Source organism: Curcuma longa, chromosome 7, assembly GCF_044706935.1.
Source record: "Curcuma longa cultivar G26 ecotype Majalengka, Jawa Barat chromosome 7, ITB_CL_G26_1.1, whole genome shotgun sequence".
Lineage (NCBI taxonomy): Eukaryota > Viridiplantae > Streptophyta > Magnoliopsida > Zingiberales > Zingiberaceae > Curcuma > Curcuma longa.
In genome coordinates, this window is record NC_133867.1 from 7540187 (window position 1) to 7557658 (window position 17472).

The 17472-nt window shown below is 36.2% G+C and overlaps 1 protein-coding gene across 1 annotated transcript; it reads left to right on the plus strand.

Annotated features, from left to right (window-relative positions):
- The first annotated feature begins 271 nt into the window (after positions 1-271).
- On the plus strand, positions 272-17075 carry LOC141832571 (calcium-transporting ATPase 10, plasma membrane-type-like). Its single transcript, XM_074720056.1, has 22 exons — positions 272-386; positions 1213-1385; positions 2836-3009; positions 3094-3217; positions 3294-3394; positions 3473-3559; positions 4384-4479; positions 5016-5136; positions 6943-7071; positions 7951-8042; positions 8244-8355; positions 9135-9436; positions 9513-9718; positions 9934-10047; positions 10234-10297; positions 11441-11629; positions 13095-13149; positions 13250-15198; positions 15293-15451; positions 15850-16021; positions 16114-16412; positions 16609-17075. Exons 1-22 carry the CDS (start codon positions 317-319, stop codon positions 16855-16857), a joined length of 5037 nt encoding a protein of 1678 aa, XP_074576157.1. The 5' UTR covers positions 272-316; the 3' UTR covers positions 16858-17075.
- Positions 17076-17472: the final 397 nt, after the last annotated feature.

A 17472-nucleotide genomic window follows, 5' to 3' on the forward strand; every position in this document is an offset into this window, starting at 1 on the left:
TGATCTTCATAAAAAAAAATCTCGCAAATCATCAAATAGTTTATATTAAAATATTTTTGATTAAAAAATCTTTAATTATACGTCGTATAATAAATGAGATAAAGTTTTTTTTCAGTTAAAAATATTAAAAAGTTCTTATGATATTGCAAAGTCTATTTGATTATATCGAGCGCTATATTATGAGACGCATCGATTCGATGTTACAGTAGATATATAATTCGGACTCCGCGCTCTCGAGCCTTGTCAAGTATCGTATCAGCCAGCGATTGAACCCTCTCGGCTTCGGCGCTTGTTTGACTTTTCTTTCCAGGAGAAGATGGGGGAGACCTCCGGCGGGGATCGGCCATGGCAATCCTATCACACTGCTTACACCAACGCAAAAGCTGGTGTTTTTTCAACTTTCTACTTCTCAATCTCTGTTCCTTGCTTTTGGGATTGTCTTTTTTTAGAGTTCGGTAGCTCCTTGCTCGATCTACCCTTTCGCTTGCGCTGGAAGAAAAACCGTTGTCTTGTATCTAATCTTTTTCTTGCCTGTAAGACATTATGGTTGGGTGATCTTCTATTTTTCTAGGAAAGTCGAGAATCCGTTGTGCTAGAAGACGAACAAATATTCACCAAAATTTCTTTTTTCAATTAGAAAAATTGTTAAAAACTATAGGTTACTGATTCCCACAAAATGGTCTTAGCTGAGAATGGCAACAGACTATATAATAATTAATATACCAAATCCCTAACCTTCGTAAGATTCTGAACAGAAATTAAGATTTTCAGCACTTCTACCTATGATTCTAAGTTGTCGTGTTAAAGCAATTTCTAAAACTTTATCTTAGTTTTACTGTAGCCTTTTTTTTTTCCTTCTACTGTCATCTGTTTGTTTCCTTTCTATAGCATTTCTAAGGAGTCATGTTAAAAAAACACTATTTTTATAGATATATATATATTTTCGTTAAGGATTATTCTTCACTGACCTATATCTTGCTATGTATCCCTTTTTTTTATCCGTAGCACTTTATTATTTATTTTCTGATTCATTTATGTTGGCTAATAGCTACAAATTGAACAATACCAATCTATGAAGTAGATAAGGTTAGTCAGAGTTTGTTCCTTTTTTTCAGTTGCAAATTATGATGTAGAACTTTCAGTACAATATTAGAACATAAGCATTCTTTTCTGATTTTTTAGTGCTTCAATACCAATGACTTTTTTTTATAGGAATGGAAGGGGTTGATAAAGAGAAAGTACAAAGGATAATTTATGAGATGAGCAAAGGATCAAAATATTTTGAGAATGAGAAAAGAAAAGAGGCATTCATTAAACAGAAAATCGAAAGCTTGTGTGTGCAACGAGCAAAACTTACAGAGAAGGATATTTCACATTTCCAAATGGTAGGCATTGATTTGTGATTTATTTTGTGGGCCTAGGTTTGCTTTGATATTTGATTCCTGTTTATGTTGAGGTTTCTATGCTTGAATTAGATGATACTGCAAAACATTGCTATGCTGTCGGGAATGTTTCTCTACACTGAAATGTTCATGCTAACTAATTTACCTACAGATATTTTGTGGAGTAGCATAAACTTTGCTTATGTTGTAGTAATCAAGCACCAATTTTTTGTGTTATCTATATTTTCAAAAGGAGAAGGAAAATAGTTTACTTGTTCAATGCCCAAAACATGCAATGGACAGTTCATATGGCAACAAAATCTCAAAAGGCGTGCATGATTTCTTGGTCGACATGGATGGAATAACTGTGTTGGCTGTAACCAAGATGTCTCAAGACAAAAGTGGCCCTGTTTTTGCCGCTAGCAACTGAGACAAAGAAGTGACATGGAACGAGTACAAGACATGTACTTGGTTGGTGGTGGATACTAGTGAGCATTGATGAGAAGAGGGGAGGCAAGCAGATGGTTCTTCAGTTCAACCCATTCCTAGGTGATTGTTGAGAGTCCGAAGTTGGAAGTTGGGAGTGGTAAGAGGCATGCATAATGGAGGGGGGTTGAGGTAGTGGGTGATGGTAGTATGGTAACAAAACCATTTCATGCTGGTTGAGCACCAGAACACACTTTAAACCTTGGTTTTACTCCCATTAATGTTAAATTACTTCTCACTTTGTTACTGGACCAAATCAATCATGCTGACCATTTTAGGTGATCAACCAATCCAACCTCAAAATTTTTCAACCCTCCCAAGCATTCATCAAGCCCGACCTTTATACATGTCCTTTTACCACATGTTTTGCCAATCCAACTTGATGTTGTTGACCTTGGCCTTCCAAATGCTGTAGGCTATCTTTTAATTATTGCATGTGACCCGATAGTTGCATGATCTGCTGACTAGGGAGTCCAATCATGTAGAAATCATTATCTCTTTGGCCTATAAAAGGTGACAGCAAAACTATCACAATATTTGTATGCACAAGGTTTATTGCTGCAGTATTGATGTGATAGTGACTTGATAAAATACTTACATGTGCAACTCTAATTTTTTATTGACAAAAAATTTGCTTTTAGCTGAAACACATTAACCAATGATTTCCATTTGATTTATGTTGTATTACCTAATTTTCTCTTTATTGTTCTGTGATAAAATAACTATGTAGTCTACCTTATCCAGTAGAGATAAGGTAGACTATCTGCTTCTCATAGTAATCATCACATGTAATATAAATCAAGTTCAAGTATTCTTTACAACCTATGGGTCAAACACTGAGTTAATCCCTAAGAATTCAGGCTTTCCGCAATCAGAACCATAAACAGATGTCTTATTGCAGTTGTATTTGCATTTATCAACTGGTTAAGATATTCTTTTGGTATTTCATGTCTATAAAATATTTCAGATTGCTAATAAAAGAATTTTGGAGTTGGATGGTTCACGTGACCTTTCAAAGATATGGTTGCACACTGACATGGATGCTTTCTATGCTGCTGTCGAGACATTGGAGAACCCATTATTAAAAGGCAAACCATTGGCTGTTGGTGGTATGTCCATGATATGCACTGCAAGTTATGAGGTACCTTTGACAGTACATGCCCTTGCTGTCAATTATTTTAGTAACTGGAGAGGTTTTGTGAATTCGTGTTATTTTCTTCTTTAGGCTCGGAAATATGGGATCCGTGCTGCAATGCCAGGATTTATTGCACGTAAATTGTGTCCAAAATTGATATTTGTTCCTACAAATTTTGGAAAGTACACATACTACAGTGAAAAGACAAGGAATGGTGTGTTGGTGTTTTAACTAAGAACAACTTCATATATTTGAAATTGGTCTAATTTGTAATAAATCTTTTTATTCAGTTTTTAGTAAATATGATCCTGATTATATAGCTACTAGCTTGGATGAGGCATACCTCGATATAACTGAGATATGCAAACAAAGAAGCATTAGCTCTGAAGAAGTAAGATGTACTATGGTCTTGTTTTCATTAATCTCTATGCACTAAACTCAGTCATCTTTTTTTATCATCTCTAAAAAGGTTGCTGCTGAACTAAGAAATACTATTTATCAAGAAACTGGTCTTACTTGTAGTGTTGGTGTGGCGCCAAACCGCATGCTTGCAAAGGTATTTTTCTTAACTTAACATCATTTTGTACAGCTAGCCTCAAAAAGTTGGCTATTTGTGAATTATGTTCAATACTTGACATTCTGCAATGTCCAACATTGACCAAATTCAGGCAGTCACTTGCTGTTGTATTTTCTTGTTCTGTGTCCTCTTCAACCATCTTGTTCATAGTTACATTTCATTTGTTCTCCCAATGCAAGGTCCTTTACAAAATTGCATTCATCTTTAAACTGCCCATCTTTCGGCAAATTCATCAACTCAATGCTTTGCTATAATACTTTTCTAGATTGACTTTTGAATTTCTCTGTTCATTTTGTATCAGTTTGCGGACCTCCCTACATGGACCATTTTAGTTTCACTTTCTACATTCATCATCATAGATTAGTTGTAGTTAACATTAATATGTCAGTCATTTCCTCCAACTTGTTTGGAGAACAATGTATTCTAGTTTATTTCATTTGGTTGTAGTATAGCAACATGCTGTGAATTCCAACTATTTGGTGCTGAGTACATAGGTTTTATCCTGTAATTAAACTCTATGTAAAGACTATTATCATCAGCAAGCAGTTCAAGTTCCAATTGGTTGAGATTGGTTACATGGATCTTATTCGTCCAATGACTCTATACTATACTGGAATATACCACTAGCATATAAAGCTCTATTAAATCACCCTTTTAGTTATGTTAACTAGAGTTTTATTTGGTCTCTCAACCGACCCCTTTAACTCAACTCTTATGTTTTCGACTTGTCTAATACGTGCAAAATGAAAGTATTTATTGAATGATATCTTCTGTTTCCCTTTTTTTCTTCTGTATTTTGTTAGGTTTGCTCAGACATCAACAAACCTAATGGGCAGTTTATTTTGCCAAATGATCGAGATGCTGTTATGACTTTTATATCATCACTTCCTATAAGGAAGGTATGTGCTATCTTACAAGACGTGCTCAGTAGGTTTTATATTAGTTGCCCCAGCCTTTCTCTGACTTCTTTTTTATTCAATTACACAATTTGGTATTAATTAGTATTTTGTGAAATATTTTTGTAGCCAAATATAACATTGAAGTTCTCTTTTTTCAGTGCCATTCATATGCTAACTTGTTCTTAATTGTAATTAACAATCTTATTCTTTCTTAGTTTATTTGTCACTTTCCAAGGTATATCTACTGCTGGCAGTATTCATTCGATAGTTTGCATGTCTTTATTAAAACACAGGGAGATAATTTCATTAATTATTTTGGTGACCTTTTCCCAAGCATTCTTAATTGTCTTTTTTTCCTATTTTGACGACTTCTACTCCATATATTATGTTGGTAAGGTAACATGGTTGGAACATTGAATTTGCCATCACAATCTGCTATCAGCATTTTTTTTTCAATGAATATGATGTTTTTATTGAGTAATTTTTAATTCTCCTGGAATAATCTAGCTCTTCAATAGTCTTAATTGTTCATGCAGGTAGGTGGTATTGGTAAGGTGACTGAACAAATATTAAGAGAAGTACTTGGAATTAGTACGTGCACTGAAATATTGCAAAAGGGAGCTCTCTTATATGCACTATTTTCTCATTGTTCAACTGGTTGGTATATTAGGTATTAATTATCTATAGCTTAATGTACAATGAGCATTTCATTTGAATTTTTTGCTTGAAAAAAAACTTTCCACGAACAGAATTAGATATTTGATTTGTCATTGTGAATTGTTCTGGTATTTATATCTATGGGTATAATTTGTAGAGTTTATTTTATATGAATTGAATTGGGTCCTTAGTTTGTGATTATGAAATTATTCTTACAATCCTAGTGCATTTGGTACACATAAACTGAATGGAATCAGAATGGTTCATTTCTTCATGATTCTGTTTTGGATGGATAATTTGGGTAGAATAATCCATTTCAATGAATAACTCAATCCGTTCCACTCTTTGGAGGATAATCCTCATAACACCTCTATTAAATATAACATTTATTAACAAATTATCATCTCAAAATTATAACTAATAAATAAAATGTGTGAACCAAATATATAAAGCAACTCAGTTGAGCTAGGTGGGTGGGTGACCATGGCAAGCTACTCAAGTTTGGGTGGATTGGCTGGGTAAGCGGGCAACTAGGACAGTTGGGTTGATCGGGTTGGTCGGACAACCATACCAAATAGACTGGGCAAGCCAAGCAGGTCGGTTAGCTTGTGCAAGCTGGGTAGGACGGTCGGACAAGCAATCAAGCACACTTGTCTAGCCGAAAAGATAGGTCAGGTAGACCTATTGAGCTGAGTTGGTTGGGTGAATTGGTTGGGTCAAGTGAATCAATCAATCCTAGTGGTCTATTAGGACTGATCATGCTGAACAGATCAACTGGATTCAGTGGGCCGATTGACCAGGCGGACAACATAGGCCTATCGAGCTGAGCAGGTAAGTCAGGCCAAGCGACCAATTGTGTCGGTCAAATCATGCAAACCGGTCCACCAAGTAAATTGGTCCTGCTGAGTGGACTAGGCAAGCCTATGGCAGGGCGGGTTAGGCGAACTAATTGGGTTGGGTAGACCAAGAGGATCGATTGGGTTGGGCAGATCAAACGAGATTGTTGGATCAGGCGAGCCAGACAGGCTTGTTGCATTGAACAAATTAGATTGATTGAGCACCCTAAAAGACATTAGGTAGATCATGTAAGTTAAAATTATCAGAAGATTTAGAAGAAGAGAAGAGTTAAATATAGGTTGAAGCATTGCGTTTGTCATGCCATTATTGCAACCAAATAAAAAATGGAATGGAATAATCATTGTTTTCTGTTCCATTCTAGTTTTGTTTTGATTCCTTTCTTTTTTATTTATGTGTACCAAAGACAACCTTGGAATAATACATTCTAGCTCTTCTGGTGCTATTCATACAAGACCGGACAAAGAGAAATAAGAAGTGTTGTGTAGCAACAAATTCATATTTGTCTTATCTTCTTAGCCTGAGCGCTTGACTCATTCTAGACTTAAGAAAAAAGTATTTATGCAAGAATGTGAAAAAATAGTAGAATTTATATGAATATTACTATTTAATATTAAAGGTTGCTTGGTGATTACTGTACTGATTTTTTTATAGTGTAACAAAGAATTATTAGGATTGTCATTTTCTCAGCAATTGCTAATTTTTTAAATGAAACTTATAAGCTATAACAAATAGCCTGGAGAATTATGCAAACATCACATGACCAGAAATCTTCTATAGGTTCGTCTTATGTATTTCAATTTATGTTTAGTTTTTTCATAGAGCTAAATTATACTTGGAGAAAAAAGTAAGTGATATTTACCTTCTTTTTACCTGTCCTGTATTTTTATAATTTATCACAACCTCATCTTTGTCCCGAGACTAGTTGATAAAAATCTATGCTGTTTGTAGACTTTTTTCTTTGTGTTGGACTGGGCATAGGAGGAACAGATGCTCCTCAGCAAAAGATGCGGAAGAGCATTAGTAGTGAGAGGACATTTGTGGCCACTGATGATGAGTCACTGCTGTTCCAGAACTTGGGTAATGCTCATTTTGGTCAAACTTGCTCCTTTTCCTCTAATTCCAGATTGTTATGGTCGAAGTGAAACACTAGTCTATGCTAGATATAACCCCAGACATTTAAAACATGTCTATTCTAAGTACTGTGCTATTCCCATGCTCATTGATTTAGTTTTATGTTTGGTTAACCCTTGATATCTCTGGACTTCTGAAGGGATTATGAATATGGCAAGGATGAATTAGGCTGAACTTTTGGTAGGTTGCTCTCTGGCTGTTCTGTTAGTATATCAAATGTGTCTTAACCATCAAACAAATGTATAACTGATGTCACTGCAAATGAATCCCGAGGCATGCTCATTAGGTATAGTTTCCTATTTGGTTTGCCCTTGATACCTCTGGGCTTAAGGATTTGGGAATCAACAAGGATGAATTGGACAGAAATTTTATTAGGTTGCTTCCACTGCTGTTGTATGGGACAACTTTGTTGTAAATAATGAGAAAAAATGTGCAAGGGATAAGTATTTAAATGCCTCAAGTTGATTGGTTTAGTATAAGGAAATAGATATGTAGAAATACTTCTCATTCCTCAAATCATTATTTTATAAGTTTAGGCAGCAGATGGAAAAGGATATAGAAGAGCATTCATTTAAGTAACACAATTAAACTGGTATCAGATGTGTGCTAATCTTACTGGAGTAAAATTGTAGTTTTAGAAAATGATTCCACATCTTTAGTAGTGCTTGAGCTGCTTATTTTTATCTATTTATTCTAGATTTGTAGTAGTTTGTAGTTCTGTCTGTTACTGAACATACTTTGCTAACCTTTTGTTTCATCACTTTCTAGTTTCATTTTTATCTGGAAATGTTAGTCTCCTTAATTTGTCATTTCTTTATTTTGCAGTTGATCTTGCTGAAGCATTATCAAATGACATGCAGAAGGAGGGTCTTCTTGGACGGAATCTGACCCTTAAATTGAAGACTGCATCATTTGAGGTTCTTGGCAAATCATTTTTTGTTACTTGTTATTAATTTGTGGAAATAGTTCTGCAAATTTTGATTCTTCTAAGCAAACATTTACCATTTTTGGTGCCAGAAATACTTATGAGAACCCCAAAAGTAGATTATCAGAGAATATTATACTATCTTAAGTTTGCTTTTTCTTACAGTGTCCTGGTTTTTGTTTTTTGGTTCCAGGTTCGGACAAGGGCAATTTCATTGCAGAAATATGTAAATTCAAAAGAAGATATTTTGATATATGCTTCCAAGTTGCTGAAGGCAGAACTTCCTGTTCAATTAAGGTTGTTGGGTATGTAAAACATTTGTAAGCTTCATAGCTCTTAATGCTTGTTTTGATGCTCATAACTTTGCTTCCTTCCAAGCCAATGATCGAATTTGGTGCCATTCATTACCAAGTATGCATTTTGCATTACACACGTGTGGATTTGACTTGTACTATTAAATGGTTGTCTCAAGTAATGATGAATCACATAGAATTTGCTGCCATTCATTACCAGCCATGCATATTTGCATCACACACGTGTGGATTTGACGTGAACTATTCAATGGTTGTTTGAAATCGTGAAGAATCATATTTCCTACCTATCATTGTTTTTGCAATGTTTATTCAACAAGATGAAAAATTGCTTAACAGAGATAATTGACTTAAAACGTATTTCCCAACTGCCTGAAGATTTAGTAGTATTCCAAGATGTGGCATTTAAGCTTGGATGAGATCAGCTTCACTTTTGTTTATTCTACTTGAAAAATACCACTTAGCTAATTATGTGTAACACAAATTGGAATTAGTTTTCAGCAGGGCTCTAGACACTTGTGCTAATTTATAATAGTTTGTCAGTAGGCATTGTTACTAATTGAATTTATTTGGATCCTATACTAATAATTGTCATTAGAAATCTAGTAATACCTGAGTGGATAATCCATGGAGCTTGTTTTTTGGCAGTGATTGTTGAAACTAGTTTGGAATCATAGTATAACACTTTTTCCTTTCTTATAGCATGTAGAAAGCCTTCCTTCCATGTTCTGATTATTTCTTTTACATTGTTCTGGGCCTCATGATTGTAACAGGCCTACGGATGTCGCATTTCCATGACGATAATCATAATCCTCTCGATCCTACGCAAAAGACTCTTACAAGTTTTCTGCACATTTCGGAGACTATACCAGGCGTCATTAATTCTGTCCATTTAAACTCCAGTGACATTCAGATAATGGGTCGTGAGACCAGTACCTCGACTAATGAAAGCCATGATTTTCAATGTGAATCGAATGACTTGCTCGAGTCCAATCAACTGTTTGTTTCAAATGAAGGCATTGTCTCAAGTTCAGAAAATCAAGCAGAATATTCTAACAAGGAATGTCAAAGCAAGGTGATGTGCTGTTTGATCTTTAGCATAATGCCACTATTCTACTTTTATTTCATCAGAAGGTTGATTTCATATACAGTGTAAAGGAAAAGAGGATACGACCAATATCATCAACTTCTCTGATCGCAAAAGGGCTTCATCATCTCGTGACTCAGCCCAACCTTTTTGGATCGATGATTACATCTGTTCTGTTTGTGGGATTGAAATTCCCACAAACTTTATTGAGGAGAGACGAGAACATTTGGATTATCATCTTGCACAGATGCTTCAGAAGGAAGAGTGCAGGTGACAGACAGACTTGATTTCCCAATTTAACTTGTGCTATCTCGCATGAACATAATAGTATCTTCTGCCGATAGACTTGTATCGCATCTGTGATTTCTCGTTTCTAAAGAAATATACATTCCACATATGAAATATAATGTTCTAGATTTCTGATGTAAATATGTATAATAATAGCATGTTATTTTTGGCTTCTGACCAACTGATTTCTTCCTCAGATCTTTGGTCTACTCTTCTCCCCTCAAGAAGAGTACCTCAAAGAAGCAGAAGTCTTCATCAACGAAACAAGGAAAATATATTCCTATTGATGCGTTCTTCGTGAAGAAGAACACGTAATAATTATTTGAGAGATGTATAAATAAATGTATCAAAGTGTCATGTTAGGTGTGATAATAAATTGGTTACCATTTACTTTAGTTAATTCAGTGGATTGACAAACTTTAACCAAATTTTCTTTATATTTTATGGGATTAACTATATATGTTGACACCTTGAGAGGTTTTCGTAATGAATACTAGTCAGTCAAAAGCTCTCTTCTCTGTACGCATGTTTCCTTGGACTCCATCTCTACTGTTGCAAAAGGTGAAATGCACTTTAACGGTTTCATATGGTCGGTCTCATGATCATCTGTAAGGAGGTAAATTGAGAAACTGTAGTTAGTCACGACGCAAGAGAGTATTATTTGGTTTCGTCAGGATTCGAATCTTTGTCATTTTCTGCAATTACCAATTCAATAATGTCCCGGGAGGCCCTAACTCCATCTACAACTACAAGTGTTAGTTGCCATATTGGAATCAAATCGACAGGTTGTGTGAATTAGATTAGATTGATCTATAACCCCTTTTGTTATCTACTGATCACAATCTATTCTATTCTATTTCTACAAACCAAATGAATTGTGTATATATTAAAGTGAGACCTATTATTAATTTCATTTCATGATCTAGTTTATTTCATTCAATTATGAAAAAAAATTAAATGTCAATTGAGTTGAATAAATACAAAGGATAGGAATGCATTAATCCAGTCAATGCATTTTAACAACCAACCTATATTCTATTTCTATTTGTGTCACAACCAACGTACTCTTCAAATAAATATTTGTTCGTGACTATTTTAATTTAGAAAATAATTTCCAATTCTAAAAAATTTGACATTGAAAAGAAAAAAGGGAAAGTTTGACCAATTGAATTGAAGAAGAAGTCACAAAAAGAAAGAAAGAAGCATCCACCAATTCCATACTTGACAATTCAAATCGAATAAATTATAAAGAAAAAGAAAAAGAAAAAGAAAGAAGCATCCACCAATTCCATACTTGACAATTCAAATCGAATAAATTATAAAGAAAAAGAAAAAAGAAGTTTTCTTTTTCTTTTTCTTTTTAGAAAGACGGGGAGGCATTGACGTCACGTTCGTCCCTTTAAAGGGCGACCATGGGCCCCTGAGCCAGCCAATCAACTTTCAACACGTCTGAGAATAATTCTTTGTCTGCCATACCTTTCTTCCAACGGGACTGCGCCTCCATTTCTCCCTCTCCGGTGTCCTCGCCTCTTCCACTTCTTCCCTGATTGATTGATTGATTGATTATTCCTCTTCCTGAATTTCTGTTAGTTATCACTTCTCTCTTTTGTCAAACTCTGAAGCTAGCGTCCAGAGTCGGAGAGATTTTGCTTTGTTGTCTGCTGCTTTATCTCGTTTGGTTGGGGAGTATAATTTTTTGTGTAGGACGTGTTGGAAATGGAAAGCTACCTTAACGACAACTTCGGGGGAGTGAAGGCGAAGAACTCGTCGGAGGAGGCTCTCAGGCGATGGCGGAAGCTCTGCAGCGTCGTCAAGAACCCCAAGCGCCGGTTTCGCTTTACGGCAAACCTGTCCAAGCGCTCCGAGGTCGAGGCCATGAAGAAAACCATCCACGTTAGTGCTTTTTCACCATCTTTAGCGCGTGGTTTTGATCTGATTTTGCTCTTCTTTTTGTGAGTGCTTTTGATACTGAAATGTAATTAGGATCTTTCTTTCTTTTGTTAAGTAAAATAAGCTGATTTCTTTGGTAAAAGAAATGCTAAATAGAATAAACAAACAGGAAATGCGAAGCACATCTTGGATCTTTCTTTGTGGCATGACTGAGCATGAGTAATTTGTTCGTTGATTCCGCATGGTTTTTCCATGGTGAAACTGGGTTATCAGTACATTAACCTAGCTATGACGTGTTTACTTGGACGGAAATAGAAAGAAAATAAAAAGGGAAAACTCTGTTGAATCCCTCTTTATAAAGTTTTATTTCTGACTAAATTAGACTGAAAAAAAGGAGGAAACAGACAGTTTAGTTTCTAATAAATAAAACACGAATGATATTACTTTTGTTTCTATTTAAGTAAATATCTAAGAAGTTTGTTTAAATTTTACTTGGTTGTATCTGCCCAAAATTATCAGGAATCTACAATTAATAGGTCATACTTGCTTACTTCATTCTATATTTTAGTAAAGACCTGTGCAAAAGTAATTACTCTGAGGCCACCATTGTAGTCATGAAATTTATGTAAATCGATTGCTCCACATAGTTAGTGGTAAAGTTAATTGACTAACCACGTATCCCAAAAGACTGAGTTGTTAAGAAAGAAATCTATTATATAGATATATTCTTAATACTCTCCCTTTATAGTTGAATGGCTATACTTTACTTGATTGGCCAAAACCCAACACTTGAGTCAATGTGATACTTCCTTTTTTTTTTGTTTGGCACAAGTAGGGTTTGAATCCATATTAAAGTTGAGGCTAACCACTTGGTCCAAAAGTTTGAGCTGTTAAGGGAAAAACAATTTATATAAATATATTTGAACCTTACTCGATTATATTAGTAGTTTGAAAGAATGAAAAACTCATGCCAGGGTGAATGACTGGAGGAATAAACCTTTCCCTTTTGATTCCCTTTTGAGATTCCTCCCTTTGTTCATTGGTAGCCCATGATTGTGTATCATGTATATGTTTCTAGTGAAATTTATGTGGGTTTTTTTTTATAAAAAGATAAATAAGTAAACTTTAGGATCTACATAATACGTTTAGTTAGGATAAGTTAACTTTCTATACTTGGTTTCTTTGTTAATTGAAAAGTACATCTGAATGTGTGAAAATCTTCAATTCTTCTTGTGCTTTCTCCTTAGTAATTTCTCATTTCTTGACATCACGATCTTCCGATCGCTGTTTAATGATCCTCCCCATGACTAAATCTGAACTATTTTTAAATAAGTTCTCTTTTTTTATGTCATTTCAGCATCCTAGTACTTGTTGAACAGCCTCAATTCACTATTTTGCTACATGTTGCTTCATGTGGCTTGTCTAAAATCATTCATCAGCCTTTAAATTGATTTGTTGCATTTGACAGGAGAAATTGCGCATTGCTGTTATGGTTTCAAAAGCTGCACATCAATTTATACAGCGTATCTTTAAACTCTTATAGTCCATCCTTATGATGTCAGTTGGTTGATGGAGTGATATTTTGTATTTGTCAAGACTAAGTAATTCCAAACTACATTTCAGGAATCACAATACGTAGTGGATATGTTGTACCTGAAGAAGTCAGAGCAGCAGGCTTTCAGATTTGTGCTGATGAATTAGGATCTATTGTCGAAAGCCATGATGTCAAGAAGTTGAAGATGCATGAAGGCGTTGATGGAATTGCCAATAAGCTCAGCACATCTCTGAGCAATGGACTTACTACTGCTGATGAAAGGTTAAAGAGGAGGCAAGAGATTTATGGTATAAATAAGTTCACTGAAAGCATGGTTCAAAGTTTCTGGGTATTTGTATGGGAGGCACTTCAAGACACTACATTGATAATTCTTGCCGTGTGTGCGTTTGTGTCTCTAATTGTGGGGATCACAATGGAAGGATGGCCAAAGGGTGCCCATGATGGTCTTGGAATTGTGGCAAGCATCCTGTTAGTTGTGTTTGTAACTGCTACTAGTGATTATAGGCAGTCATTACAGTTCAAGGATTTGGATAAGGAGAAAAAGAAGATTTCTATACAAGTAACACGGGATGGTTTCAGACAGAAAATTTCGATTTATGATCTTGTTCCTGGTGATATTGTACATTTATCAATCGGAGATCAAGTACCTGCTGATGGGCTCTTTATATCTGGTTATTCTTTGCTGATTAATGAATCAAGTCTAACAGGTGAGAGTGAACCTGTGTGCATTAATGCTGAGTATCCTTTTCTTCTATCGGGAGCTAAAGTCCAAGATGGATCTTGTAAAATGCTAGTAACTGCTGTTGGCATGAGAACCCAATGGGGTAAGCTTCTTGCCACCCTTAGCGAAGGAGGAGATGATGAAACTCCTTTACAAGTCAAACTGAATGGAGTTGCAACTATCATTGGCCAAATAGGGTTGTTTTTTGCAATTATCACATTTGCTGTGCTAGCTCAAGGACTTATTAGTCGAAAGTATAGTGAAGGCCTGCTATCGAGATGGTCGGGTGATGATGCACTGCAGATGTTGGAGTTTTTGGCAATTGCAGTCACTATTATTGTGGTGGCTGTTCCAGAAGGGCTTCCTTTAGCTGTGACTCTGAGCCTTGCTTTTGCAATGAAGAAGATGATGAATGACAAGGCACTAGTCCGCCACCTTGCTGCTTGTGAGACGATGGGCTCAGCAACTACGATTTGCAGTGACAAAACTGGAACATTAACGACGAACCACATGACTGTCGTAAAAGTCTGCATCTGCAAGAATGTTGTGGAATTAACTTCTGACAAAGATGTTAACTTGAGCTCATATATACCAGATGATGTGCGAAAAACTCTTCTCCAATCCATTTTCAGTAACACAGGTGGTGAGATTGTGACCGACCAAGGTGGAAAATTAGAGATCTTGGGGACACCTACAGAGACTGCATTGCTGGAATTTGGTCTATCACTTGGTGGAGATTTTGAAGTGTTACGGCAGGAAAGTGATATCGTCAAAGTAGAGCCATTTAATTCCACAAAGAAGAGAATGGGGGTGGTTCTCCAACTTCCTGGGGCATGTTACCGTGCACACTGCAAAGGTGCTTCTGAAATCATTTTAGCTGCTTGCACCAGTTATTTAGATTCTGCAGGTAATGTATTGCCTCTCGATGAAGCTGCAATGGATCATCATAAGAACACAATTGATAGCTTTGCTGGTGAAGCCCTGCGGACTTTGTGCCTTGCCTACAAGGAACTTGGTGATGACTTCTCTGATAAGGAGCAAATTCCATTTGATGGATACACATGTATTGGAATTGTAGGAATTAAGGATCCTGTTCGTCCGGGTGTGAAGGAGTCTGTTGCAACTTGTAGGACTGCAGGAATTACTGTGAGAATGATCACTGGTGACAACATAAATACAGCTAAAGCAATTGCCAGGGAATGTGGTATCCTTACTGATGATGGTATAGCTATAGAAGGTGCGAAATTCCGAGAGAAGAGTTTGGAGGAGATGAACAAATTGATTCCAAGAATTCAGGTAGCTTTCATTGTGCTAATACATTTACTAAATTACGGGTCAATATTCCAATACAATCACATTAATTGATATTAAAATGCTAATCTTGTCCTAGGTAATGGCCAGATCTTCACCATTGGATAAGCATACCTTAGTTAAGCATCTTCGGAACATGTTCAATGAAGTCGTTGCTGTGACCGGTGATGGCACAAATGATGCTCCTGCACTTCATGAGGCAGATATTGGACTTGCAATGGGCATTTCAGGAACTGAGGTAATTTTTCAATCATTTCAATCTATAAATGTCCAGCTAAAACAACGTGATACCCAAAGAAAGATTTCAATCAGCCCACACTAGTCATTTTCTCATTTTGTAATCTTTACTGGTTTCAAACCCATAGTTCAGCACTTAGTTTTTTTTTCTCTCAAATTTAACTTGTCAGTCGTTTTCAACATTTTGCCAGTGAGCTAACTTGGGAATCTTTACTGGTTTTAAACCCATACTTCAACACTTAGTCTTAAGCAATTTAGTTCTCTCTCTCAAATTAACTTGTCAATCGATCTCATCATTTTGTCAATGAACAGAATTGGATACAGATTCTTTATTCTAGGACATTGAAGCAAAGAGCCAATCCTAGATCTCATAATTTCTTGTCGTGTTACTCAATCCAGGTAGCTAAAGAAAGTGCTGATGTCATAATTCTTGATGACAATTTCTCAACAATTGTGACGGTGGCAAAGTGGGGGCGTTCTATATATGTCAACATTCAAAAGTTTGTGCAATTTCAACTCACCGTTAATGTGGTTGCTCTCATTGTTAATTTCTCATCGGCCTGTTGGTCAGGTAGTGCATATTCAACAATTTGCAGTAGCCATGATAATTTTATTTAGTTAGTTTTTCGTTGTTCTTACCTTCTGGACATGATTTTACTTCAGGAAATGCGCCACTCACAGCTGTCCAACTACTTTGGGTGAACATGATTATGGATACTTTAGGAGCATTAGCATTAGCAACTGAACCACCAAACGACGATTTAATGCAGAGAGCACCAGTCGGGAGGAGTGGTAGATTCATCAGCAGTACAATGTGGAGGAATATCTTCGGACAATCGATATACCAATTCGTCACAATATGGTATCTCCAGACGCAAGGAAAAGCGATTTTTGGCCTTGATGGCTCTACTTCTGATCTCACAATCAATACGATTACATTCAACTCCTTTGTTTTCTGCCAGGTAAATTACTATTTTTCAAGCACCATGTTTGTAACTAGTATAGTCGGGAAGGTTTTGGCGAGTAACATTTGAATATAATGTTAAACAAACTCATCTTTAAGTTTCTGATAACATGCGTTCTACTTTGTGTGTGTGTGTGTGTGTGTGTGTGTGTGTGTGATAATGGACATGTGTTCCTACTTATTGTATGGTGCAGGTGTTCAATGAGATCAGCTCGCGAGACATGGAGAAGATTAATGTGTTCAAGGGCATCTTGCAAAACTATGTCTTTTTAGGTGTTCTTACGACCACCGTCATCTTTCAGTTCATCATCATTCAGTTTCTGGGCGACTTTGCAAACACAACACCACTCACATTGAAACAATGGTTTGTTACGATTTTCATTGGTTTTTTGGGGATGCCCATTGCTGCCCTCCTCAAGCTGTTTCCGATGAGGTCCATTTAAAGATCATGCAACAGAAACTGAATTCTTGGCGGCTGAACGCTGAAATGTTGAAATGTGAATAGAAAGAGAAGAAATCTATAACACTAATTTTTCTCTCTTTTTTTTTCTTTCTCGTTTGACAAATGATTAATATTGTTCTCGTTTGACAAATGATTAATATTGTACTTCCACTCTTATTTGAAAGAGGACAATGACTCACATTATGCTTTACAAGCTTACGGGTGATGTGTAAACACGGTAATGATAGTTTTCTTTCGTAATATTTCATTTTGCTTGACAAATTTGCTGAATGTCCTGTATCCTACCATCTCTGCAGTGGGGACAAGGTGAGGTTGCCTCTATTATGACCTTGCCATACCGGGGCAGGGCAGGGCAGGGCAGTTGATGTCAGCCCAGCCAACTCTTGTCTAATTGATGATGTCAGTGCAAGCAAGGGGACAAACAAATGAGATATTTGTCATTTCCCTTTGGAAAGGGTCGTAGGTGCACGCCTTTTCACCTTCCCTGACTTCTTCCAGAAGTACTAAAAAAAAGGTAAAACGTACCATTGCGAACACTAAAAATCTGTTGCTGTTCCTTTTACTCTTTCCTTCATCTGAGACACCAATCGATCGA

Coding starts and splice junctions, on each gene's coding strand:
- LOC141832571 (XM_074720056.1), top strand. CDS start 317: ATGGGGGAGACCTCCGGCGGGGATCGGCCATGGCAATCCTATCACACT. Junction 5,137..6,942: donor ATTTTCTCATTGTTCAACTG/GTTGGTATATTA, acceptor TGCTGTTTGTAG/ACTTTTTTCTTTGTGTTGGA. Junction 15,452..15,849: donor TGGGCATTTCAGGAACTGAG/GTAATTTTTCAA, acceptor TACTCAATCCAG/GTAGCTAAAGAAAGTGCTGA.